The 27,527-nt window shown below is 41.1% G+C and overlaps 1 protein-coding gene across 1 annotated transcript in view; it reads right to left on the minus strand.

The window, feature by feature from the left end:
• The window catches only part of MPDZ (multiple PDZ domain crumbs cell polarity complex component), a 754,223-nt gene that overhangs the window by 330,006 nt on the left and 396,690 nt on the right, over positions 1–27,527 (minus strand). Inside the window, exon 15 of the mRNA XM_053699987.1 lies at positions 12,583–12,753. Coding sequence (XP_053555962.1) covers positions 12,583–12,753 — 171 coding nt within the window. The remainder of the gene's footprint in view (positions 1–12,582; positions 12,754–27,527) is intronic.

Here is a 27,527-nt window from a genome sequence, read left to right on the forward strand (position 1 = left end):
ACTTTCTCTACCCTAAGATTCTTTGACTAATCTTCCCGGGGAGTTGGTATGAGCTCACATACGGGTACACATCTTACCCTCTTAAGTCTCATATAGCTCTATCCCCTCCTAAAGGGACCCCCTGGAGAGTTCACAACAACTGATGGACCACACAACCTATGGAAAGTATGAGCTTACAAGCGGGTACTTATCTTACTCATTGCTGCAATTGCTGCTCATTACTCTCCCATAGTTGTAACCAACGGACAGGTTTGATTTGCTGGGGTATACCCCATACTGTGTAACATTGATGTTGTTGTTGTTTATTTCTGGTTTACTTGATTAATATCGGTTAGTAAACCTTGTATACAGAAAACCATGTTAAATCCCCCTGCAAAGTAGAGGATTCACTATATATAGGCCCATATTGTTATCTGCCCACTTATTTCTTATTACATTTGCTTCTCATGTGAGATATAGAATATAGTACACTCTACATTGGGACACTTCTTACAGCTCCTCTACTCCAAAACTTCCATAAGCAGGTAATGACGGAGGTTAAACATATCAACACTGTATAATATTAGTCCTTCTGAAGTAACAAGAACGCCCCTTACATTACTCACCCGCTCCAATTCGTATGTCAACCATAGATTAAGAATTCAACAACCTCACTGAATTTAGGCCTATTATTTATACCCTTATGTCTCTCATGTAATGGCGTTGATTGTTGTGGGAACATATATACTATAAATTTCTATTTGTCCCTCACTTAAACTTAGAAGACAATAGATAAGACTGTTGATGAAGGTATACTATTGAAATATTCCTTCACATATGTTGGTCATGTTAGACCCTAGTTACAATATTTTTTTATACTTTGTGAACACTGGCATACTTAGTAAGTTGTTAAGAGACAATACATATACATAATACCCAGAGCGGAACTAACTCTCCCCCCCACTCATAATAGACTCTCCCTTGAACTTTCTACCTCAAATATAGTATACTTACCTCCCAAATACCTTATTGACCTTATTTTTTCCCTCTAACTACTCTAATCAGAATATATCTACCCTGATGTTTAAATAGGTAATAGTGATTATTGGTATTCCCTGGCGACAGGTTCCTATCTCACCTCTGTACTACAGTGTCTAACATAAATATGAACTTTTGTAGCATCTATCATATGCTCAGACATTTAGAGGGAGTTAACTTTATTTGAGACTTTTCAGGTCTACATTCTAGACTGTACCTTCTCTAACCCTTACCTCCAATATGGAGTCCTAGGATACCTTATATCACCTTCCTTAACATTACTATGTCATATTACATGTCAGGGGGACTTTGTTGCCGCCAGGCCCCTCCTACGTATAGCTCTCTTTATATTCTATTTCCCTGATATATAAATTACATTGACTCAAGAATCTCATATATCCTCACTCCACTCAACTTATTATTATTATCATTACTACCATTTTAATTCATCCCTAACCATCTGTAAACAACAGAGGTTCCATTTCCCACCCTCCGCCTCCCTTAATCTATCGCATTTTAGTTATCTTATTTCATGATAGTTTATTTTGCCTTTCCAACATTAAGTGTCTTTAGTCTGCTGAAGCACCATATATTATCCCCCATTACCAGAAGCTCAGCTGAATCATACGTTTGCTCAGACCCCTATCCCAACGTCCCTTATAGTCTGGTTAAAGAAAAATAAGTTTAGAGGTACCACACCCACATCTAGGGGATACTCAATAGTTTTAGAAGCCTCATTCCTGTCAAGGTCTAGGGGGGTAGCTATATATCAATAATCACCTTGTTACCCTAGTGAATATCTATGCACCTAATTCCAAACAAATCAAATTCTTGACAAAGCTTCTAAAATCGGTGTCGGCGGTGAAGCAGGGTGGGCTGATTTTGAGAGAAGATTTTAATCTGATTTCGGACCCCGATCTAGACAGGAGGGGACCTAAGATATCCACTCTAGAAAGAGCTACCCACCCCCTATCCAAGGCGTTCAAACAACTAATTAGCCAAAATGATCTATACGACCCCTGGAGGGTGATCCACCCACAAGATAGGGAATACACTTTCTATTCCCCGCCCACAAATTGTTTACTCGTATAGACTACTTTTTCATTAGCACCAGACTATTAGATAATATATCTTACACGAAAATACTACCGATATCCTGGTCAGAGCATGATGCTCTTACACTGTCCTTAGGTCCACATATTAACTGTCCTTCTCTTTCCTCGTGGAGGCTCCAAGACTATATGGTCACAGATCCTCTTATCAGACTAGAGATGCAGGAAAGGATAGTGGAATTCTTAAATATCATTGACCAACCTCAAACTTTAATTGAGATATTATTATCGCACTCGACACAGACAAACGTAGTAGACAGTTAGCTTCCTTAGCTTCCCTTGTCATACAACTTAGAAAACTTTGACAAACGTTAAATACCGCATACTCTAGCTCAATAGCCCAAGACATTGCTGATATTACCAAACGAATTCCGGACTTAGAGCTACAAAGGACTCATAATACCTTGAAGAAACTTAAAATAATCTTTTACCATCACAGTAACAAAGCCTCCCCGCTACTAGCTGCCAAATTCAGACATCACACAGCGCAGGCTAAAATCCTGTCAATTAGGAACACAACAAACAATTTAGTATATTCCCTCCGGAAAACTTCTCCTACAAAGAAAATACCATTTTCAATGGAACCTTCAAACCCTCAAACCATTAAAGTTTTGGGCACCCACCTAAGCCCCAATCCAGAACTCACAATTTGGTAAAAATTATACGGATAGACTTTTAGAGTTTAAGAACCTACTACTTTCCTGGGAATTTAAAGAAATTTCCTAGACTGGAAGAATAGCAGCCATAGGCCATCTTTAGGTGCATACCATATAACATTCCTAGACCATTACTGAACAAATTACAGAGCCTCATAACAAATTATGAATGGAAGGATCATCGACCTAGGACCTCTAGAACCACATTGCAAATACCAATTTCACATGGAGGCCTAGCACTCCCCAACATTATACTATACTACACTGCAGCCAGACTGTCACACATAATCAGCTGGACTATTACGACTGACTGTCCACGCTGGATTGACACCGACACGGCCACCTTACCAACAGGACTTACATTGTCCGATCTACCATGGATCCCCTCCAATCATAGGGAAAAGCTAGCTAACTTAGCACCAATTCTATTAGACGCCCTAAAATTCTGGGATCATATTAGGCATAACCTGGACCTGGCACCCCATCCCTATCCAGCTCTCACCCTGACCGGTGCCCTTTTCTGCCTCCCAGACTCTCATCTGAGGTCATGGCAAAATCTGCCACCCACTCTTGTTACAGAATTTTATGACCAGGGTCAATGGATCCCACACTCCCAGTTATGTACAAAATATGATATACCTACTCACATTTTTAAGAATTCCGTCTCAGCTCCTTATTGATATCTTGGGCTATCCCAGACAAGACCTCAAAATTTTATCAAAATGGGAGACAAAGTGGGTACGGGGACACAACGTTAAACACGCCCTATCTTTCCATTATAGTCTCCTCCTCGAACCTCTTACTCATCATAAAATCTCCCAGCAAAGAGTGTGGGAGAGAGAGATTGGCTTCACGGCTGACACCGATACCTGGCATGCGTGCATACTTATAACTAAAAAACTTCTCCATTGTGCTACACTATGGGAGCTACACTACAAAATTCGTGTACAGTGGCACTTAATACCCTCCACATTGCACAGGATATATGGTACCCACTCTCCAGGATGTTGACGAGGCTGTGGACAAATAGGGACCTCACTACATGTATGGTGGTCCTGCCCAAAGATACGTCCCCTTTGGAGATGGTTATTTCATACCTTAAATCTACTTCATATCGCCTTAACTTTTAAACTGGAAATAACCCTACTTCACTTACATTTTCCAAAACTAACATAAGGAAAGGAAGCTCTCACAATTTATCTCATTATGGCCACAAAACTGGCTATTGCCAGATCATGGAAAAACAAAGACCCTCCCCCTACATCACAGGTCCTTTCCACTGTACACTACATCAAACAGATGGAATTATAGCCATACCCATAGGTCTCTAGATAAAGTCGCTTTCTACCATGAGGTCTGGTCCCCCTGGACAGAAACCTTCTCAGATTAAGGTGGACTCTTTCACTATAATCCTGTTCCCTCTATGTTCACCTCCATGCTACTAACCCCTCCCTACGTTGACCCCTTTTTTTTTTCTTCTCTCTCCCCTAGTTATTTCCCCTCCCAACTTATAACCCTCCACCACCTGCTTTAGTCGTAGCTACCTGCCATATATTAGAGGTCTGGTTATTACCAGACGTATCCCCCACCTACCTTTTTTCTTTTTTATCTATTCGATCCAACTGCTTCCGACATTTATAGTTCTGTGTTTTCTCTGGATACAAAAATCTGTTGAGGTACTTGGTTCTGACTTAACTAACGGATAGATTATGAGTTGTGTGTTAGGGTAAAAAAGCAGCGTTAAGAGGTCCTAACGCTGCTTTTTTATGCCCGCTGGTATTATGAGTCTTGAAGGTTTAGGGGCACCGCACACTTCTTTGGCCTTACCGCAAAACGACTTACGTAAATTTCGTAAAGTCTTTTTTCTATGGGACTTCCATAGCGTCGGTATTACGAGTCTGTCCTGGGAGGCCAAAAAGTGAGCGGTTGACCCTACCCCGTCAAGAGTCCTAACGCATTTAAAAGTCAGTAGTTATAAGTTTTATGGTACAACGCTGTAACATAAAACTCATAACTAAAGTGCTAAAAAGTACACTAACACCCATAAACTACCAATTAACCCCTAAACCGAGGCCCTCCCGCATTGCAAACACTATAATAAAAATTTTAACCCCTAATATGCCGCTCCGGAAACCGCCGCCACCTACATTATATGTATTAACCCCTAATCTGCTGTCCCCAACATAGCAGACACCTACATACTATTTATAAACCCCTAATCTGCCGCCCCCAATGTCACCACAACCTACCTACATTTATTAACCCCTAATTTGCCGCCCCCAACGTCGCCACAACTATATTAAAGTTATTAACCCTTAAACTAAGTCTAACCCTAACACCTCCTAACTTAAATATAATTACAATAAATCTAAATAAATATTCTTATCATTAACTAAATTATTCCTATTTAAAACTAAATACTTACCTATAAAATAAACCCTAAGCTAGCTACAATATAACTAATAGTTACATTGTAGCTAGCTTAGGATTTATATTTATTTTACAGGCAAGTTTATATTTATTTTAACTAGGTAGAATAGTTATTAAATAGTTATTAACTATTTAAACACTAATTAGCTAAAATAAATACAAAAGTACCTGTAAAATAAAACCTAACCTAAGTTACACTAACACATAACACTACACAATAATTAAATAAATTAACTAAATTAAATACAATTACCTAAATTAAATTAGCTAAAGTACAAAAACAACACTAAATTACAGAAAATAATAAACAAATTGCAGATATTTAAACTAATTACACCTAATCTAATAGCCCTATTAAAATAAAAAAGCCCCCCAAAATAAAAAAAAAACCCTAGCCTAAACCAAACTACCAATGGCCCTTAAAAGGGCCTTTTGCGGGGCATTGCCCCAAAGTAATCAACTCTTTTACCTGTAAAAAAAAATAAAAATACAAACAACCCCCCAACAGTAAACCTACCACCCACACAACCAACCCCCCAAATAAAATACTATCTAAAAAAAACCTAAGCTCCCCATTGCCCTGAAAAGGGCATTTGGATGGGCATTGCCCTTAAAAGGGCAGTTAGCTCTATTGCAGCCCAAAGTACCTAACCTAAATATAAAACCCACCCAATACACCCACCCCTGAAGATCGACTTACCGGGAGACGTCTCCATCCAAGCCGGGCCGAAGTCCTCAACGAAGCCGGGAGAAGTCTTCATCCAAGCCGGGCGAAGTGGTCCTCCAGACGGGCAGAAGTCTTCATCCAGACGGCATCTTCTATCTTCATCCATCCGGCGCGGAGCGGGTCCATCTTCAAGACATTCGACGAGGAGCATCCTCTTCATCCGGAGTCTTCTTTTCTGAATGAAAGTTCCTTTAAGTGACGTCATACAAGATGGCGTCCCTTAGATTCCGATTGGCTGATAGAATTCTATCAGCCAATCGGAATTAAGGTAGAAAAAAATCATATTGGCTGATTGCAGCCAATAGGATTGAAGTTCAATCCTATTGGCTAATCCAATCAGCCATTAGGATTGAGCTCGCATTCTATTAGCTGTTCCAATCAGCCAATAGAATGCAAGCTCAATCCTATTGGCTGATTGCATCAGCCAATAGGATTTGTTCTACCTTAATTCAGATTGGCTGATAGACTTCTATCAGCCAATCGGAATCTAAGGGACGCAATCTTGGATGACGTCACTTAAAGGTACCTTCATTCAGTAAGAAGACTCCGGATGAAGAAGATGCTCCGCGTCGGATGTCTTGAAGATGGACCAGCTCCGCGCCGGATGGATGAAGATAGAAGATGCCGTGTGGATGAAGACTTCTGCCTGTCTGGAGGACCACTTCGCCCGGCTTGGATGAAGACTTCTCCCAGCTTCGTTGAGGACTTCGGCCCAGCTTGGATGAAAACGTCTCCCGGTAGGTTGATCTTCAGGGGGTTAGTGTTAGGTTTTTTTAAGGGTGTATTGTTGGGTTTTTTTTTTTTATAGGTTAGGGACTTTGGGCTGCAATAGAGCTAAATGCCCTTTTAAGGGCATTGCCCATCCAAATGCCCTTTTCAGGGCAATGGGGAGCTTAGGTTTTTTTAGACAGTATTTTATTTGGGGGGGTTGGTTGTGTGAGTGGTGGGATTTACTGTTGGGGGGTTGTTTGCATTTTTTTTTTACAGGTAAAAGAGCTGATTACTTTGGGGCAATGCCCCGCAAAAGGCCCTTTTAAGGGCTATTGGTAGTTTAGTTTAGGTTAGGGGTTTTTTATTTTGGGGGGGCTTTTTATTTTAATAGGGCTTTTAGATTAGGTGTAATTAGTTTAAATATCTGCAATTAGTTTATTATTTTCTGTAATTTAGTGGGGTTTTTTTGTACTTTAGCTAATTTAATTTAGGTAATTGTATTTAATTTGGTTAATTGATTTAATTATTGTGTAGTGTTAGGTGTTAGTGTAACTTAGGTTAGGTTTTATTTTACAGGTACTTTTGTGTTTATTTTAGCTAGGTAGTTATTAAATAGTTAATAACTAATTAATAACTATTCTACCTAGTTAAAATAAATACAAACTTGCCTGTAAAATAAAAATAAATCCTAAGATAGCTACAATGTAACTATTAGTTATATTGTAGCTAGCTTAGGGTTTATTTTATAGGTAAGTATTTAGTTTTAAATAGGAATACTTTAGTTAATGATAGGAATATTTATTTAGATTTATTGTAATTATATTTAAGTTAGGGGGTTAGATTTAGGTTTAGGGGTTAATAACTTTAATATAGTAGCGGCAACGTTGGGGGCGGCAAATTAGGGGTTAATAAATGTAGGTAGGTTGCAGCGACAATGGGGGTGGCAGATTAGGGGTTAATAAATAGTATGTAGGTGTCGGCGATGTTGGGGGCAGCAGATTAGGGGTTAATACATATAATATAGGTGGTGGTGGTGATGTCCAGAGTGGCAGATTAGGGGTTAATAATTATAATGCAGGTGTCAGCGATGTTTGTTCTTACTTTGTAAAATCTGCAACATTGAAAAAGTCACTAGAATAACACAGACAATGCTGAAATGCCAATAGAAGCTCAATTATGATCTGCCAACATATTAAGCGTGTTTTGCACTGAAGCCAGAAGGGCAAATTAGAGGCAAACCAAAAACAAAGCTCCTGAGCCTTATACTGCTGGATTGACCATCTGAATTCTACCGCACGATCCTCTGGAGTGCCTTATACAGCTAGCTGGTGTGCTGTGAATACCAGCCTGCCTCTATAGGCACATCTGAGTGCCTTCATATATTGTGAGTACCCTGCACTTGTCCTTCTTTCTTTTGATGCTTATGGTTATGGATTCACACATACGGCGCCTCTTTCCTTATTTTTTATCCTAGATTTGCTGACCTGTGGAGGGTGAAGTTAGAGTGCGGCCTCAAGTTTATTTAGAACACATACTACAGGATTATATTGGACTGTTTTCCATCTGGGTGTGATCCATCCACGGTTTGGGACTTTGATATATATGCCTTACTAATGGTTCTATACATCAATTGCTGAATATTATAGGCAATTATTTCAATAATATATATATATGTGTGTTTATATATATTTTTATGTATATGTACTTGGCAATTAACTTATAATTGTTTATTGAAGTACGGCGGCTCATTACATATCACACACTACAGCGCCCCCTATTGGGTTTCATGACCCTAGTATTATAGGGTTAATACGTGTAAGATTAGGGGTGTTTAGACTCAGGGTTCAAGTAAGGGTGTTAGGTGTAGACATAAATTTTATTTCCCCATAGGAATCAATGGGGCTGCGTTACTGAGTTTTACACTGCTTTTTGGCAGGTGTTAGACTTTTTCTCAGCCGGCTCTCCCCGTTGATTCCTATGGGGAAATTGTGCACGAGCACGTACGACCAGCTCACCGCTGACTTAAGCAGCGCTGGTATTGGAGTGCGGTAATGAGCAAAATTTTGATCAATGCTTACTTCTTGCCTTTTGACGACGGGTTTGTAAAAACCTGTAATACCAACACTGCATGTAAGTGGGGGGGTTGGTTGTGTGAGTGGTGGGTTTTACTGTTGGGGGGTTGTTTGCATTTTTTTTTTACAGGTAAAAGAGCTGATTACTTTGGGGCAATGCCCCGCAAAAGGCCCTTTTAAGGGCTATTGGTAGTTTAGTTTAGGTTAGGGGTTTTTTATTTTGGGGGGGCTTTTTTTATTTTAATAGGGCTTTTAGATTAGGTGTAATTAGTTTAAATATCTGCAATTAGTTTATTATTTTCTGTAATTTAGTGGGGGGGTTTTGTACTTTAGCTAATTTAATTTAGGTAATTGTATTTCATTTGGTTAATTGATTTAATTATTGTGTAGTGTTAGGTGTTAGTGTAACTTAGGTTAGGTTTTATTTTACAGGTACTTTTGTGTTTATTTTAGCTAGGTAGTTATTAAATAGTTAATAACTAATTAATAACTATTCTACCTAGTTAAAATAAATACAAACTTGCCTGTAAAATAAAAATAAATCCTAAGATAGCTACAATGTAACTATTAGTTATATTGTAGCTAGCTTAGGGTTTATTTTATAGGTAAGTATTTAGTTTTAAATAGGAATACTTTAGTTAATGATAGGAATATTTATTTAGATTTATTGTAATTATATTTAAGTTAGGGGGTTAGATTTAGGTTTAGGGGTTAATAACTTTAATATAGTAGCGGCGACGTTGGGGGCGGCAAATTAGGGGTTAATAAATGTAGGTAGGTTGCAGCGACAATGGGGGTGGCAGATTAGGGGTTAATAAATAGTATGTAGGTGTCGGCGATGTTGGGGGCAGCAGATTAGGGGTTAATACATATAATGTAGGTGGTGGTGGTGATGTCCAGAGCGGCAGATTAGGGGTTAATAATTATAATGCAGGTGTCGGCGATGTCGGGGGTGGCAGATTAGGGTTAATACGTGTAAGATTAGGGGTGTTTAGACTCAGGGTTCAAGTAAGGGTGTTAGGTGTAGACATAAATTTTATTTCCCCATAGGAATCAATGGGGCTGCGTTACTGAGTTTTACACTGCTTTTTGGCAGGTGTTAGACTTTTTCTCAGCCGGCTCTCCCCGTTGATTCCTATGGGGAAATTGTGCACGAGCACGTACGACCAGCTCACCGCTGACTTAAGCAGCGCTGGTATTGGAGTGCGGTAATGAGCAAAATTTTGATCAATGCTTACTTCTTGCCTTTTGACGACGGGTTTGTAAAAACCTGTAATACCAACACTGCATGTAAGTGAGCGGTGAGGGAAAACTGCTCGTTAGCACCGCCTAGCCTCTAACGCAAAACTTGTAATCTAAGTATCACTACACAGTAGCAGACAGAATCAAATAACAAACATGATTTAAAAAAAAAAAAAACCCTGTCCAATAACCCCCCTTAGGAGATATTAACCCTTGATTCCAAGATACAAAAGGAGTCTCACTGAGACCCTATATTAAGGTTATCCCCAAACGGTTGTAGCCCCTCTCGGATAAACAGTTGCAATTACAATACATCCATGATGAAAGAAAAATTAAACGATCTTACTGGAATCTACGCCGTGGAACAGGAACACGGCCCTTCAAGTGTGACAGATAGTAGTGTCTCTTCTGCCATGGACTTGAGAGAAGAAAGCAGGCAGCGAAACTCGTCAACGCTGATTGCTTGTGGAGCTGTTAATATGAGTTGGGATGGTTTTGCAGAAAGACTCTCCCTGCATCTCCGGACTCTAACTTTCACCCATGCTCTCACTGAGAGACTGACAGGACTACTTAAAACTCCAGTCCCATGCCAAAGAGTACTACCCTCCATAAGAGACTATTGAAAACTTTTGACACTTCTCTGCCAACCTCCTGGGACGAAAGGCAAAGTATAACTGGGGGATGAGGGAAGTGGGGGAGGTATTTAAGCCTTTGGCTGGGGTGTCTTTGCCTCCTCCTGGTGGCCAGGTTCTGAATTCCCAAAAGTAGTGAATGCAGCTGTGGACTCTTTCCATTTATGAAGAAAATACAAACAGCTGGACTCTTAGGCTTACAGGCTAAGGGGGTTTAAGGGGATAGCAAAAGAGGAGAGGAACTGGTATAAACAAAGGTTAGTGTAGGTTGTATGCATCCCTGAACAGTAGAGTCTTTAGAGAGCGCTTGACGCTTTCAAAACTAGGGGAAGAGTCTTATGGAGCGAGGCAGAGAGTTCCACATGATGAGAGCCAGTCTGGAGAAGTCCTGTAAATGGGAGTGTGAGTATGTAACAAGAGAGTAGGAGGTCATGAGCAGAGTAAAGGGGGCGGAAGGGAGATTATCTGGAGACAAGGTCTGAGATATAGGGGGGAGCAGTGAAGTAGATGGCTTTGTATGTCAGAGTGAGAATTTTGTGTTTAATCCAAGAGGAAGCCAGTGAAGGGATTGGCAGAGAGGTGCAGCAGATGAAGAGTGACGTGTAAGGAAGATGAAAGAAAACATTTGGGTTTAGTGTCCATTTAAGTAGCCATTTAGTATCCCTATTTAAAAATGACTTTTTGTACCTAAACATCCATCCGTTTTTTAAATATAAAAAAACAAAGTAATGTTTCGATGCACTACTTCAAAACTATATTAAACAGTTTAATTAGCATTCTTTATTTATAATTCCTGCAAACTATGCTTTTTACAATCTTTCAGAGGGGTGGTAGCATCTCCCCAATTTGGAATAAACACTGTGAGTTTTACTTTAAATAGAGCAATGTTACACAGTGAAACCCATCTACTATTTGTAGCAGTAGCGGACCTACTTAACAAAGCAACCTGGTGCACCCCTTGTAATTTGCTCTCCTGATGTGCTCAGCTAGCTCCTAGTAGTGCATTGCTGTTCTTTCAACAAAGGATACCAAGAGAATAAAGTAACTTTCATAAAATAAGTAACTTGGAAAGTTGTTTAATATTGTATGATCTATCTCAATCATGAAGGGGAAAAAATGTTAGTTTCATCTGTTATACTTGGGAGAACAATGTTAGATATGCATATATATATTTACATACATAACGAGCATATGATCCCCTTTAGTTTTAGTAAAATGTTTTTGTCATTCCAAGTGACTGCTGGAAAGATGGTAGAATTAATCAAGAGTATGATATCCCAAAACCTACAGAACATAAAAACATAAAATACTGTTCCCCTTTTCCCAATTTTGGGCTGGTTAGCATGCGAAACGCACGCTAGAAAAAACAGATGCACTATAACTTCAGGAATTCGGATATTGTGACCATGCTAACTTCCCAATAGACTATAATGGAGCGCTCTGTTTAAAAAAAACACAAAACAAAAAACTAACACATCGCTCAGGCGCTAACCTGACACTGTGTTAAACCTATAACGCTAAACCCGAAGGTAGTGCATATTTTACATTCCAATGTTCTTTACAGATGATATCTCATAGCTTGTATCGATCCTTTCTCCTCCTATCTCCATTAGTTTGTACATACATTCTCCATCACTCTTTCTCATATTCTCTTAACCCCTATTAAAAGGGAAACAAATCTGCACAATATTAAGGACAGGAAAAGTTGAAGGATGGTCTCTCCACCAACAAGTTAAATATATCATGCACCAGATAGTAAACTGATCAGGATGACTGGTAAATATAAATAACATGCATGTATGCCATAAACACAAGATAAAATAAATATGCATAGATGTTGCGTATTGTTCATTAGAATACAATATACTGTTTATGTGTTTTATAAAGATATTTCACAGCTAATTATTCAAATCTTCGAAAGCTCTTTTTCATCAATGCTAATTATGATAGACTGCGATAAGAGTAGACACATGCATATCTTACCTTTTCAATTAAGTGAATAACTTCTTCAGAAGTATGCTGCTCTCCTGATTCCAAGTTAATGTCTGGAGGTTGAACTGGGCGGCAACAAACCATAGTCACAGTAATAGGTAACTCTTTTAAGACGTTAACAACATCTTTATGATTTTGGCCAAGGAGAGATATTTCATTCACCTTCAAAACACAGCACAAACCGCGTTCAAGGAAATGCAAGACAAATTTAAAAATTAAAGAAAACATGTGAAAGAAGAAAACACCAGTATTTCAATTTTAAAGTTGCACAATTACAACACTAGAAAAAAAAAATTGAAAGGAAAATAGAGTCAAAATGAAAATATCATGGTTCCGGTAGAGCATGTAATTTTACAAAAAAAAAAAAAAACCTCCAGCTTATGTCCATTATAAAACTGTGCAGAGACTTTTAATATGCACACTTTCTGAGGCACGCATTCCTAATAAGCATGTGCAAGAGTTTACTGTATACTTGTGGGGAATTTTTCACAAAACTAATTTAAAATTAAGAGCGAGTATTACTGTATTGGACTGACAACATTTTATAAATAATGTGCTGATGTAATACTATACACTGACCAGGTGTGCCATTCTCATTTTTGAATAAGGTGTGAAAAACATAATTTATGCTTACCAGATCAATTCCTTTCCTTCTGGATAGTCCACGGCTTCATTCCTTACTGTTGGGAAATACAACACCTGGCCACCAGGAGGAGGCAAATACATTCCAGCCAAAGAGGGTTTTCTATCAAGCCGCCAACGTTGTTGAATTCGACCGCACCAATACGCTTGCCTTACATCGCGGCCACAGACCTGAATATGATCTCCATATTTATAAAAAAAAAGCTGGCAAAAAGCCACGCACCAAGTACGGGATGATGAGCATCGGACTGTTAACTAATCGATCTCGCGTCTATTCAGCTTTTTACCAACTTTATTTATACCCTGTCACTAAATGCCGCCACTATACTATACTATCTTGCCGCTCCCGGACCCCGCCGCCACTAAATAAAGTTATTAACCCCTATCCCGCCACTCCCGGACCCTGCCGCCACTAAATGAAGTTATTAACCCCTATCTTGCCGCTCCCGGACCCTGCCGCCACAAAATAAACATATTAACCCCTATTCCGCCACTCCCAGACACCGCCAGCACTAAATAAACGTTTTAACCCCTAAACCTCTGGCCTCCCACATCACTACCATTAACTAAACCTATTAACCCCTAAACTGCCAGTCCCCCACATCGCCATAAACTAAATTAAGCTATTAACCCCTAAACCTAACAAGCCGCTAACTTTAAATTAAAATTACAACATCCCTATTTTAAAATAAATTTAAACTTACCTGTAGAATTAAAATAAACTATTTTTAAACTATTAATTAACCTATACAACACTTAAACTACCAATTAAATTAACTAAATTACATATTAAAAAAAAACTAACCCTACTCAAATAATTTAAATATACTATTTAACCTTATTAAAAATTACTAAATTACAAAAAAAAAAAAAAAATGCAAAGTTAAAAAAAATAAAAAACACTAAATTACGAGAACAAACAAACCACATTATCAAAAATAAAAAAGAATTACACCTAATCGAATAGCCCTATCAAAATAAAAAGCCCCCCCAAAATAAAAAGCTCCTAGCCTACAATAAACTACCAATGGCCCTTAAAAGGGCCTTTTGTGGGGCATTGCCCCAAAGAAATCAGCTGCTTTACCTGTAAAAAAAAAATACAAACACCCCCAACAGTAAACCCCCACCCCCCACAACCAACCCCCCCAAAAAAAAACCCTATCTAAATAACCTAAGCTCCCCATTGCCCAGACCCTACTCTAAAATAAAAACCCACCAAAAAAAAAACCTTAAATAAACCTAACACTAACCCCCGACGATGCACTTACAGTTCTTGAAGTCCCGCTTGAAGGATCCATCCAGCCGGCAAGAAGTCTTCATCCGGACGGCCTCTTCCATCTTCATCCAGCCGACCAAGTCTTCATCCAGACGGCATCTTCTATCTTCATCCATCCGGCGCGGAGCGGGTCCATCCTGAAGACATCCGGCGCAGAGCTCCTCTTCAATACGGCCGCCGTCGTAAACTGGAGCTTGAATGCAAGTGACGTCATCCAAGATGGCGTCGCCTGCATTCCTATTGGCTGAAATGTTCCAATCAGCCAATAGGATTTGAGCAGCTCTCATCCTATTGGCTGTTCCAATAAGCCAATAGGATGAGAGCTGCTCAAATTCTATTGCCTGATTGGAACAGCCAATAGGATTTTAGCAGCTCTAATCCTATTGGCTGATTGGAACCTTTTAGCCAATAGGAATGCAAGGGACGCCATCTTGGATGACGTTACTTGAATTCAAGTTCCAGTTTACGGCGGTGACCGTATTGAAAAGGAGCTCTGCACCGGATGTCTTCAGGATGGACACACTCCGCGCCGGATGGATAAAGATAGAAGATGCCATCTGGATGAAGACTTCTTGCCGCATGAATGAAGATGGAAGAGGCCGTCCGGATGAAGACTTCTTGCCGGCTGGATGGATCCTTCAAGCGGGACTTCAAGAACTGTAAGTGGATCTTCGGGGGTTAGTGTTAGGTTTATTTAAGGGTTTTTTGGGTGGGTTTTATTTTTAGAGTAGTAGAGTCTGTGCAGGTAAAAGACCGCAATGCCCCGTAAAAGGCCCTTTTAAGGGCCATTGGTAGTTTATTGTAGGCTAGGTTTTTTTTTTTTTTTTTTTTTTTTGGGTGGGCTTTTTTATTTTGATAGGGCTATTAGATTAGGTGTAATTCTTTTTTATTTTTGATAATGTGTTTTTTTTCTCTCGTAATTTAGTGTTTTTTATTTTTTTGTAACTTAGCGCTTATTTTTTTTTGTAATTTAGTAATTTTTAATAAGGTTAAATAGCATATTTAAATAATTTGAGTAGGGTTAGGGTTTTTTAATATGTAATTTAGTTAATTTAATTGGTAGTTTAATTTAAGTGTAGTATAATAGTTAGGGTAGGTTAATTAATAGTTTAAAAATAGTTTATTTTAATTCTACAGGTAAGTTTAAATTTATTTGAAGATAGGAACGTTGTAATTTTAATTTAAAGTTAGCGGCTTGTTAGGTTTAGGGGTTAATAGCATAATTTAGTTTATGGCGGTGTGGGGGGCTGGCGGTTTAGGGGTTAATAGGTTTAGTTAGTGGTAGTGATGTGGGAGGCCAGAGGTTTAGGGGTTAATGCATTTATTTAGTGGTGGTAGGGGTCTGGGAGCGGCGGGATAGGGGTTAATAACTTTATTTAGGTTGCCGCGGGGTGCAGGAGCGGCGGAATAGGGGTTAATAACTATATTTAGTGGCAGCGGGGTCCGGGAGCGGCGGGATAGGGGTTAATAACATTATTTAGGTGGTGGCGATGTCGGGGGCAGCAGATTAGGGGTTTATGTTAGGGTGTTAGGTGTAAACGTCACTTGTCTTCTACCATATAAATCAATGGGATATCTGGCAGCATCGAACATAAGCTTTCACTGCTTTCAGACTCCCATTGATTCCTATGGCATCTGCGGCCTCTAGGGTGCCGGATTGAAAATCAGGTACGCTGGGTCGGAATAGCTGTGAGCGTACCTGTTAACTATTTGATAACTTTGAAAAAGTGTCAAATAGTGCCGAATGTGTATTCGGAACATCTGTAATGACGTAAGCATCAATCTGTGACGGATTGAGACCGGCGGATCGTATGTTTTGTCACAAATTTCAACTTTTGCCGGTCTGTAGGCTTTGATAACTCGGTCGGATCAAGCTCGCAACAATTACTCTGCAGAATTCCAGCGTTTTTGCGGTTGACGGCTTGATAGATATCCCCCGAAGGCTTAAATATCCCTCCCACTTCCTCATTACCCCAGTCATTCTGCTGAGGGAACAAGGAAAAGTAGGAGAAACATTAGGGTAGAAATGGTGCCAGAAAAATAAAATAAATAATAGGGAACCACCTGTAGACAAGAAAAAACAGGTGGGCCGTGGACTCTCCTTATCCAGAAGGAAAGAAATTTATCTGGTAAGCATAAATTATGTTTTCCTTCCTAGGATAGGGAGAGTTCACTGTCCTTACTGTTGGGAAAACTATACCCAAGCTCCAGAGGACACTGAATGAATAAGGGGAGTGAACAAAAAGGAAGAGGCAGACCCTATTCTGAGGGCACTACAGCCTGCAAAACTTTTCTCCCGAAAGCTGCTTCAGCCGAAGCAAAAATATCAAACTTGTAAAATTTTGAAAAAGTATGTACGGAGGACCATTTAGTTGCCTTACAAATCTGATCAATAGAGGCCTCGTTCTTAAAGGCCCAAGAGGAAGCCACTGCTCTAGTGAAATGAGCCATTATCCCCTCAAGAGGACAATGTCCCGCTGTCTCGTAAGATAAGTGGATGACACTCCTTAACCAAAAAGATAGGGAAGTCGAAGTAGCCTACTGCCCCTCACACTTCCCTGAATAGACAACAAAGAAGAAGATTGTCTAAACTCCTTAGTAGCGTGAAGATAGAACTTCAAGGCGCGAACCACATCCAAATTGTGAAGTAAGTGTTCCTTCGATGAAGGATTAGGACACAAGGAAGGAACCACAATCTTCTGATTGATGTTGCAATCTGACACAACCTTGGGAAGAAAACCTAATTTAGTACGTAAAACTGCCTTATCTGCATGAAAAATCAGATAAGGGGCCTGACATTGCAAAGCAGAGATCTCAGAAACTCTGCGCAGAGGCTATAGCCAATAAAAAGAGAACCTTCCAAGATAACAATTTAATGTCAACGGAATGCAGAGGCTCAAACGGAACCTTTTGCAAAACTCGAAGTACAAGATTTAGGCTCCAAGAGCCCCAGAACTACACACAGCTCTGATCCTAATCAGAGCCTTAACAAAGGACTGCATGTCTGGAAGCTCAGCCAGTCTCTTGTGCAATAAAACTGACAGGGCCGAAATCTGTCCTCTCAGGGAACTAGTAGAAAGGCCCTTCTCCAGCCCATCCTGGAGAATAGATAAGATCCTGGTAACCTTAACTCTGTAACAGGAAAAACCACACTCTTCACACCAGAATAAGTAGGTCCTCCACACCTTGTGGTAGATACGCTGAGTAACTGGTTTGCGAGCTTGAATAAGAGTATCAATGACACTCTCGGAGAAACCTCTCTTGGCTAAGACTAAGTGTTCAATCTCCACGCAGTCAGCCTCAGAGAATATAGATTTTTATGAACAAATAGACCTTGTATCAGCAGGTCTCTGCGACAAGGTAACTTCCACGGAGAAGAGGACATCCCCACTAGATCTGCGAACCACGTCCTTCGCAGCCACGATGGAGCAATCAGGATTACTGACACCCACTCCTGCTTGATGCGGGGCACCACTCGAGGAAGAAGCAGTAATGGAGCAAAAAGATATACGAGTTTGAACCTTCAGGGCACTGCTAGTGCATCAATTAGATCCGCTTGGGGATCCCTCGACCTGTACCTGGGTAGCTTGGTATTGCGACTAGACGCCATGAGATCTATCTCCAGCATTCCCCACTTGCTGCATATCTCTGCAAACACCTCAGGATGGAGAAACCATCCCCCTTCATGGAAGGATTGCCTGCTGAGAAAATCTGCCTCTCAGTTGTTCATACCCGGAATGAGGATATTTGACAGCAAACAGCTGTGGGCCTCTGCCCACTCCAGAATCTGAGATACTTCCTTCATCGCCAAGAAAATTCTCCTTCCCCCTGATGGTTGATGTAAGCCATCAAGGTTATATTGTCTGATTTGAATCTGATAAACTGGGAAGAATCCAGAAGTGGACAAGCCTTCAAGGCCTTGAAGATTGCCCATAGTTCCAAAATATTGATTGGGAAGGAGGACTCCTCCTGAGTGCACAACCCCTGTGCCTTACTGGCACCCCAAACAGCTCCCCATCCGGATAGGCTTGCTTCCGTAGTCACAATCTCCCAGGATTTTCTTAAGAAGCATGTCCTTTGGGACAGATGATCTGGACAGAGCCACCAAGAGAGTGATTCTCTCGAGCAGGTGTCTAATACAATCCATTGAGACTGATCTGAATGACCGCTGTTCCACTGCCTCAGCATGCACAGTTGTAAAGGTCCATGCACAACACTATGAGACCAATCACCTCCATACACTAAGTCACAGAGGGATGTAAGGAGGTCCGGAGGGAAAGACATGCCGAAGTTAGCTTGCAACGTCTTTGGTCTGGTAGAAATATCCTCATGGATATGGGGTATACAATAGTACCCAGGAATTCCACCCTGGTACTTGGGATAAGAGAACTTATTTCAAAGTTTATCTTCCATCCATGTGATCGAAGAAGACTGAGAAGGGACTCCAAGAATTCTTCCTCAAGATGAAAGGATGGTGCTTGCACCAGAATATCTTCCAAGTATGGGGCTACTGCAATACCCTGAGTTCTGGCAACTGCTAGAAGAGCCCCCAGAACCTATTTAAAGATTTGTGAAACAATAGCTAGGTCAAACGGAAGGGCAATGAACTGGAAGTGCTGGTCCAGGAATGCAAACCTCAGGAACTGAAAGTTTTCCCTGTGGATTGGAACATGAAGGTAAGCGTATTTCAGCTCTATAGTGGCCATAAATTGGTCTTCCTGAATTAAAGGAAGGATGGACCTTATCGTCTCCATCTTGAAGGAAGGGACACTGAGAAATTTGTTTAAGCACTTTAGGTCCAAAATTGGGCAGAAAGTCCCCTCCTTCTTTGGGACCAAACCTCTTTCTTCGATAGGCATCGGGACAACTACTCGAAGAAGGCATCGCTCTTTTCTGGTCTGGTAGGCAGATTCGAGAGAAGGAATCTGCTCCTTGGCGGATGAGATTTGAAGTCTATCTTGCATCCCTGAGATACCACCTCCAGGACCCACGGATCCTGTACGTCCTTGAACTAGGTGTCTGAAAAAAAAGAGACAGTCGGGGGCCGCCACTTCATGCGATTTGTTTTCGGCGGGCTTCTTATTCTGCTTGGATTCATTTCAGATCTGAGCCGGCTTCCTCGTACTCTTGGTTTGCTCAGTCATGGAGGAGAATAGTTGTCATTGGGATTTGTCAGAACGAAAGGAATGAAAATTAGAAGATTGTCGTCCCTTAGACTTGTTCTTCTTATCTTGCGGTAGGAAGGCACCCTTGCCTCCGGTAACCGTAGAAATAATGGAGTCCAGGCCTAGACCAAATAAAATCTTTCCCTTGAAGGGAAGAGAAAGGAGTCTGGACTTAGACGTCATATCCGCAGACCAAGACCTCAAACAGAGCGCCTGGTGGGCTAGGACCACAAAACCAGAGGCTTTTGCATGTAGGCGAATAATTTGAAAGTTCGCATCACAGAAAAAAGAATTAGCAATTCTCAGAGCTTTAATTCTGTCTTGAATATCCTTAAGGGGTAAACCACCTCAATGAGTTCCGACAAAGAGTCACATCAGTAGGTAGTCGCTCCGTCAACGGCGGCAACTGCAGCTGCCAGTTGAAACAAAAATCCTGTATATTGAAACATCTTTCTCAGAAAGGTTTCCATTTTCTTATCCATCAGCTCTCTGAAAGAAGAACTATCCTCAAGAGGTATATAGTAGTATATTTAGCAAGCGTAGAGATGGCACCATCCACCTTAAGAATGGGGCCCAACAAATCCAGTTGAGAGTCCGGGAACAACTTTTTAAAAGTAGACAAGGGAAAAAAGGAAGAACCAATTCTTTCCCATTCATTCTTAATAATGTTCGCCATTTTATCCAGCACAGGAAAAGTCAAAGGAACTTTCCTGTCTTCGTAAACTAATTTAGGTATCATAGGTTCTTCAGGCAGCGAGGCCTCTCTAATGTAGACAGAACCTCCTTTAATAAAAAATGCAAGTGCTCAATTTTAAATCTAAAGGACGGTTCCTCCGCAGCAGGAGGCTTAGACGCTAAGGATTCTGACACAGAAAGTCAACCCTCTGAAGCTACAGAGGTTAACTCATCATCGGATAACTGGGAGATAATAGCTAAATCCGATAAATATTTACATGACTCCGGGTCAGGAGAGCTATGTTTAACCTTTCTCTTGCGCTTGTTAGAGTGAGGTAATGGACTGAGGGTCGCCAACACTGCCGTTTGTAACTGCGTGGCAAAGTCCACAGGAAGAAGGCCTCCTCCGGATGGAGGATTAGATGTGCTATGGGGAACTGCATGTGAAGTGGATAATGTAACAAGGGTAGTAATCTAACGGGATGCAGAGTCCTGAGAGGTAGACGGCTCAGAGGGATTAAGAGTCTTAGCAGGTTTGTCTCCCTTCTAAGAATTTATAACGGTGTTAAGGCATGTAAAACATAATTGAGTGGGCGGGAAAACCACGGCCTCCTCAAAATATAAACAGGTATGATTTAGTACAGAAGGAGGATTTACTACAGAAGGAGTACCTTCTAACATGTCAAGAGTCCTCCATAGCTCAGGTTATACCCACAGAAGGACACAAATAATCTCAGCCGGAATGGAGGAAATGAACATAGACCACACCCGGTCACATGGAGTGCAAGACAGTACTTCCCCTGTTATTACAAGTACAACAAGTAATAGGAGCTGTGCAACACTTTCAAAAACGAAAGTGAAACTTAAAAGTCAAACCTGTTTGTTCCAGCCAAAAACAAACAGTCTATCAGCCCAGGAAAAAAAATCACACAATAAATAATTAATACACTGATTAATTAACCCCAACTATTCAATAAACCCCCTTCAGAGGATATTAACCCTGGATCCTATCAAGGTATAAAGGAGCCACACTGTGACCCTTTTATAGCGTTTTATGTGTAAAAATTGAAACAATCTTACCTCCAGGATCCATTGTGTGGAACAGAACACAGCCTCTCAAGTGTGACAGTCTTATAGCAGCGCTTCTGACATAGACTTGAGTGAGAGAAAGCAGGCAGTGAAACTAGTCAACACTGATTGCTTAGGAGCTGTTAGCAGTAGTCTAGATGGTTTCGCAGAAAAACTTTCCCTGCATCTCCAGACTCTAACTTTCATCAATACTCTCACTTAGAGGTTGACATGACAACTTAAAACTCCAGTCCTACCTCGAAGGGAAGATACCCTTTTTTCAGGACTCTCCGAATCTTCTGCCACCTCCTAACGTGATGAAAAGCAAAGAATGACTGGGGTAATGTGGAAGTGGGAGGGATATTTAAGCTTTGGTTGGGGTGTATTTGGCTCCTCCTGGTGGCCAGGTGTTGTATTTCCCAACAGTAAGGAATGAAGCCATGGACTCTCCCTATCTTAGGAAGGAAAACATAATTATAAAAAAATAAATAAAAGCATAAACAAATATCAGATTGAAACCTTGGCCTACAGACAGTCATCCACATAGCCACATCAGATCAGACCATTGCAACTACAACCCCTCTGTTAGCCAAACACCCACATCAGGTCTCATATCCAACCTCTGGCTGTGCAGGGCTTCTGCAACCAGACAGCTGCAACTTAGTCATGGCACCCTATATAGCTGTCTATCTCCCCTAATGGAAAATCTGTCCTTACCTGCAACTGTTCTCTGTGTCTTTAGTATAAGATTTGCAAACAATTATACAAAAAAACTAAACAAAAACTGCAATGTATAAAAGAACAATTCAGACTTTCCGGTCCTAAATCCAAAGTGGAGAAAGACATATCGCTGGCAAGAACCTTTACATAGATTACATCAGAATATAAATAACCAACACAGGGCTAGATTACGAGTGGAGTGCTAACTGTAGTGCGCAAGCAATATCGTTTTTTTTCTCTGCTTTCTGTGCAACGGAAATAGCGAGCATATTACATGTTGAAAGTAAACGTTGCATAAAGGTTGCATTAAACACAATATAGATACATGCAAAAGTACAGTTACACTCATTTTAACACTGTCTGCTAAAAAGATTTAAAAAAAATTATAAGGGCTCAAAGATAAATGGTATAAGGTGTTTTGAAAAAAAAAAGAAAAGAAAAAAAAAGGGCTGCAAAGCGCTTTAACATATATATGCATACACAAACATGTCTAAATATGTGTATGTATGCATATATGTGTGTGTGTATAGATGTGTGCACATATGTATTTAAGCATTTATGTGTTTTACTGTATTTGTACTGTGAATATTTCACATTCCAATATTCTTCACTTACAGGATAATATACTTTTTATTGTAAATACATATTCCTATATATACCATACCTGTATATCTAAACTGAGCTCTGTCCGCGGCAACGGAAAATAGGCAAAAAAAATATTTTAGGATAGCCCAGACACAGATTCCTTGGTGGGATACAAGTAATCCTTACCCAGAGACACAAAGTGAGGAGTCACAACATTGGCTCCCCCATCGCAAAGCCACCAAACAAAAGAGCGGCGGTGTGGCACGTGATCTCGGCCGCAAAACTGAATCTACTGCCCGACAAGGCCAACAGGACAGGAGCCAGCATAGGAGGTGAGACTTGGAAGGAGACTATACAGGCCCAGCCGAACCACACAAAAAGTGCCATATTAGGGCCTCCTGCACACAGCAAGCACACAATAAATCTCTCTGCACACCAAGTGGCCCTCATGATGCGAGGCCCAGAAATACAGTGCAGCCATTAGGAGTACCGATCCCCCAAACATCGCCCACAAGCATTAGCAGCAACACAACAGGGCCAAAAAAGGGAAATTGCACTCCACCCTATAAACAAGTGGGACAGACACAAGTGCTTAGGCCCTGAGAAGGAGAAAGAGCAGGGTGCCCAAACTGTACCACACGGCAGAAGGGGGGATAAAAAGGGGCTAAGAAGAGGCGTCATATAACAGCATTAGACACATTCCACATTACCATCTCTATACATCTCATTTATCTCAGTTAAACTAACTGTGCTCATCACAGCTGGGAGAGCCTCCTGAGAACCGAACACAATACGGCCGTAACAAGAATTAATTCTTCTTTCTACAAGTAAAAATGGCACAGAACATGATTGTCAGGGTATTGCTGAGTGACATTATACACGATATATATACACTTAAATACTCATTATATAGATACATAATTAATTTATCTTAAAATATTAACCCTGGGTACAAATTATTTGAAATTGTAAAGTACAGGTCTTTTCAAACAGGCCTGAACCTACATCCCAGACACAGACCTCCCCCTAGCTATACTGTACACAAATACAGATGGATGCCTCAAAGAACAAAAGGAAATAAACATTTGTCCCAATAGTGAAGGCAGGTCAATTCAAAGAAACTTTTGATCACTGCCTGGAATTGTGTAATAAGATTTCCTATTAGATCACCACAGACCTCTTGTAGTCAGGAAGAGACAGTCTACAGTAATTAAACCTTTGAAGCTAGCAAGCAAAATCTTTGGGAAAGCAGTTAATTTACACTATGTATGTTAAACGAAAACAGAATTTATGCTTACCTGATAAATTACTTTCTCCAACGGTGTGTCCGGTCCACGGCGTCATCCATAACTTGTGGGAATATTCTCTTCCCCAACAGGAAATGGCAAAGAGCACAGCAAAAGCTGCCCATATAGCCCCTCCCAGGCTCCGCCCCCCCAGTCATTCGACCGACGGTTAGGAGAAAAAAAGGAGAAACTATAGGGTGCCGTGGTGACTGTAGCGTATAGAGAAAGAAATTTTTCAAACCTGATTAAAAAACCAGGGTGGGCCGTGGACCGGACACACCGTTGGAGAAAGTAATTTATCAGGTAAGCATAAATTCTGTTTTCTCCAACATTGGTGTGTCCGGTCCACGGCGTCATCCATAACTTGTGGGAACCAATACCAAAGCTTTAGGACACGGATGAAGGGAGGGAGCAAATCAGGTTACCTAAACAGAAGGCACCACGGCTTGCAAAACCTTTCTCCCAAAAATAGCCTCCGAAGAAGCATAAGTATCAAATTTGTAGAATTTGGCAAAAGTGTGCAGAGAAGACCAAGTCGCTGCCTTACATATCTGATCAACAGAAGCCTCGTTCTTGAAGGCCCATGTGGAAGCCACAGCCCTAGTAGAGTGAGCTGTAATTCGTTCAGGAGGCTGCCGTCCGGCAGTCTCATAAGCCAATCGGATGATGCTTTTCAGCCAGAAAGAAAGAGAGGTAGCAGTAGCTTTTTGTCCTCTCCTCTTACCAGAATAAACGAGAAACAAAGAAGAAGTTTGTCTGAAATCCTTTGTTGCTTCTAAATAGAACTTTAAAGCACGGACTACATCTAAATTGTGTAACAAACGTTCCTTCTTTGAAACTGTATTCGGACACAAAGAAGGAACAACTATTTCCTGGTTAATATTCTTGTTGGAAACAACTTTTGGAAGAAAACCAGGCTTGGTACGCAAAACAACCTTATCTGAATGGAACACCAGATAGGGTGGATCACACTGCAAAGCAGATAATTCAGAAACTCTTCTAGCAGAAGAGATAGCAACCAAAAACAGAACTTTCCAAGATAGTAACTTGATATCTATGGAATGTAAGGGTTCAAACGGAACCCCTTGAAGAACTGAAAGAACTAAATTTAGACTCCAGGGAGGAGTCAAGGGTCTGTAAACAGGCTTGATTCTGACTAAAGCCTGTACAAAAGCTTGTACATCTGGCACAGCTGCCAGTCGTTTGTGTAACAAGACAGATAAAGCAGAAATCTGTCCTTTTAAAGAACTCGATGACAATCCCTTATCCAAACCTTCTTGGAGAAAGGAGAGGATCTTAGGAATTTTAATCTTACTCCAGGAGAATCCCTTGGATTCACACCAACAGATATATCTTTTCCATATTTTATGGTAAATCTTTCTAGTCACAGGTTTTCTGGCTTGGACCAGAGTATCTATCACTGAATCTGAAAACCCACGCTTGGATAAAATCAAACGTTCAATTTCCAAGCAGTCAGCTGCAGAGAAACTAGATTTGGATGTTCAAATGGACCTTGTACTAGAAGATCCTGTCTCAAAGGTAGCTTCCATGGTGGAGCCGATGACATATTCACCAGGTCTGCATACCAAGTCCTGCGCGGCCACGCAGGAGCTATCAGAATCACTGATGCCTTCTCCTGTTTGATCCTGGCTACAAGCCTGGGAAGGAGAGGGAACGGTGGAAACGCATAAGCTAGGTTGAACGACCAAGGCGCCACTAATGCATCCACTAGAGTCGCCTTGGGATCCCTGGATCTGGACCCGTAGCAAGGGACCTTGAAGTTCTGACGGGACGCCATCAAGTCCATGTCTGGAATGCCCCATAATTGAGTCGACTGGGCAAACACCTCCGGGTGGAGCTCCCAGTCCCCCGGATGGAAAGTCTGACGACTCAGATAATCCGCCTCCCAGTTGTCTACTCCTGGGATGTGGATTGTAGATAGGTGGCAGGAGTGATCCTCCGCCCATTTGATGATTTTGGATACCTCTCTCATCGCCAAGGAACTCCTTGTTCCCCCCTGATGGTTGATGTAAGCTACAGTCGTCATGTTGTCTGACTGGAATCTTATGAATCCGGCCTTCGCTAGTTGAGGCCAAGCCCGGAGAGCATTGAATATCGCTCTCAGTTCCAGGATGTTTATCGGGAGAAGAGACTCTTCCCGAGACCATAGAACCTGAGCTTTCAGGGAATCCCAGACCGCGCCCCCGCCTAATAGACTGGCGTCGGTCGTGACAATGACCCACTTTGGTCTGCGGAAACTCATTCCCTGAGACAGGTGTTCCTGGGACAACCACCAACGGAGTGAGTCTCTGGTCATCTGGTCTACTTGAATCTTTGGAGACAAGTCTGTATAGTCCCCATTCCACTGCTTGAGCATGCACAGTTGTAATGGTCTTAGATTAATTCGAGCAAAAGGAACTATGTCCATTGCTGCAACCATCAACCCTACTACTTCCATGCACTGAGCTATGGAAGGTTGCAGAATAGAGAAGAACTTGACAAGCGTTTAGAAGCTTTGACTTTCTGACCTCTGTCAAGAAGATCTTCATTTGTAAAGAATCTATTATTGTTCCCAAAAAGGGAACTCTTGTCGCCGGAGACAGGGAACTCTTTTCTACGTTCACCTTCCAACCGTGAGATCTAAGAAAGGCTAGAACAATGTCTGTATGACCCTTTGCTTTGGAAAGAGACGACGCTTGAATTAGAATGTCGTCCAGATAAGGTGCCACTGCAATACCCCTTGGTCTTAGAACCGCTAGAAGGGACCCGAGCACCTTTGTGAAAATTCTGGGAGCAGTGGCTAGCCTGAATGGGAGAGCCACGAACTGATAATGTTTGTCCAGAAAGGCGAACCTTAGGAACTGATGATGATCTTTGTGGATAGGAATATGTAGATACGCATCCTTTAAATAAACGGTAGTCATATATTGACCCTCCTGGATTGTAGGTAAAATTGTTCGAATGGTTTCCATTTTGAACGATGGAACTCTGAGAAATTTGTTTAGAATTTTTAAATCCAGAATTGGTCTGAAAGTTCCCTCTTTTTTGGGAACTACAAACAGATTTGAGTAAAACCCCTGACCTTGTTCCACAGTTGGAACTGGGTGTATCACTCCCATCTTTAACAGGTCTTCTACACAATGTAAGAATGCCTGTCTCTTTATTTGGTTTGAAGATAAGTGAGACATGTGGAACCTTCCCCTTGGGGGTAGTTCGTTGAATTCTAGAAGATAACCCTGAGAGACTATTTCTACTGCCCAGGGATCCTGAACATCTCTTGCCCAAGCCTGAGCAAAGAGAGAGAGTCTGCCCTCTACTAGATCCGGTCCCGGATCGGGGGCTACCCCTTCATGCTGTTTTGGTAGCAGCAGTAGGCTTCTTGGCCTGTTTACCCTTGTTCCAGCCTTGCATTGGTTTCCAAGCTGGTTTAGTCTGGGAAGCGTTACCCTCTTGTCTAGAGGCTGCAGAGTTGGAAGCCGGTCCGTTCCTGAAATTGCGAAAGGAATGAAAATTGGACTT

This window comes from Bombina bombina, chromosome 2 (genome assembly GCF_027579735.1).
Source record: "Bombina bombina isolate aBomBom1 chromosome 2, aBomBom1.pri, whole genome shotgun sequence".
Taxonomy (NCBI): Eukaryota; Metazoa; Chordata; class Amphibia; order Anura; family Bombinatoridae; genus Bombina; species Bombina bombina.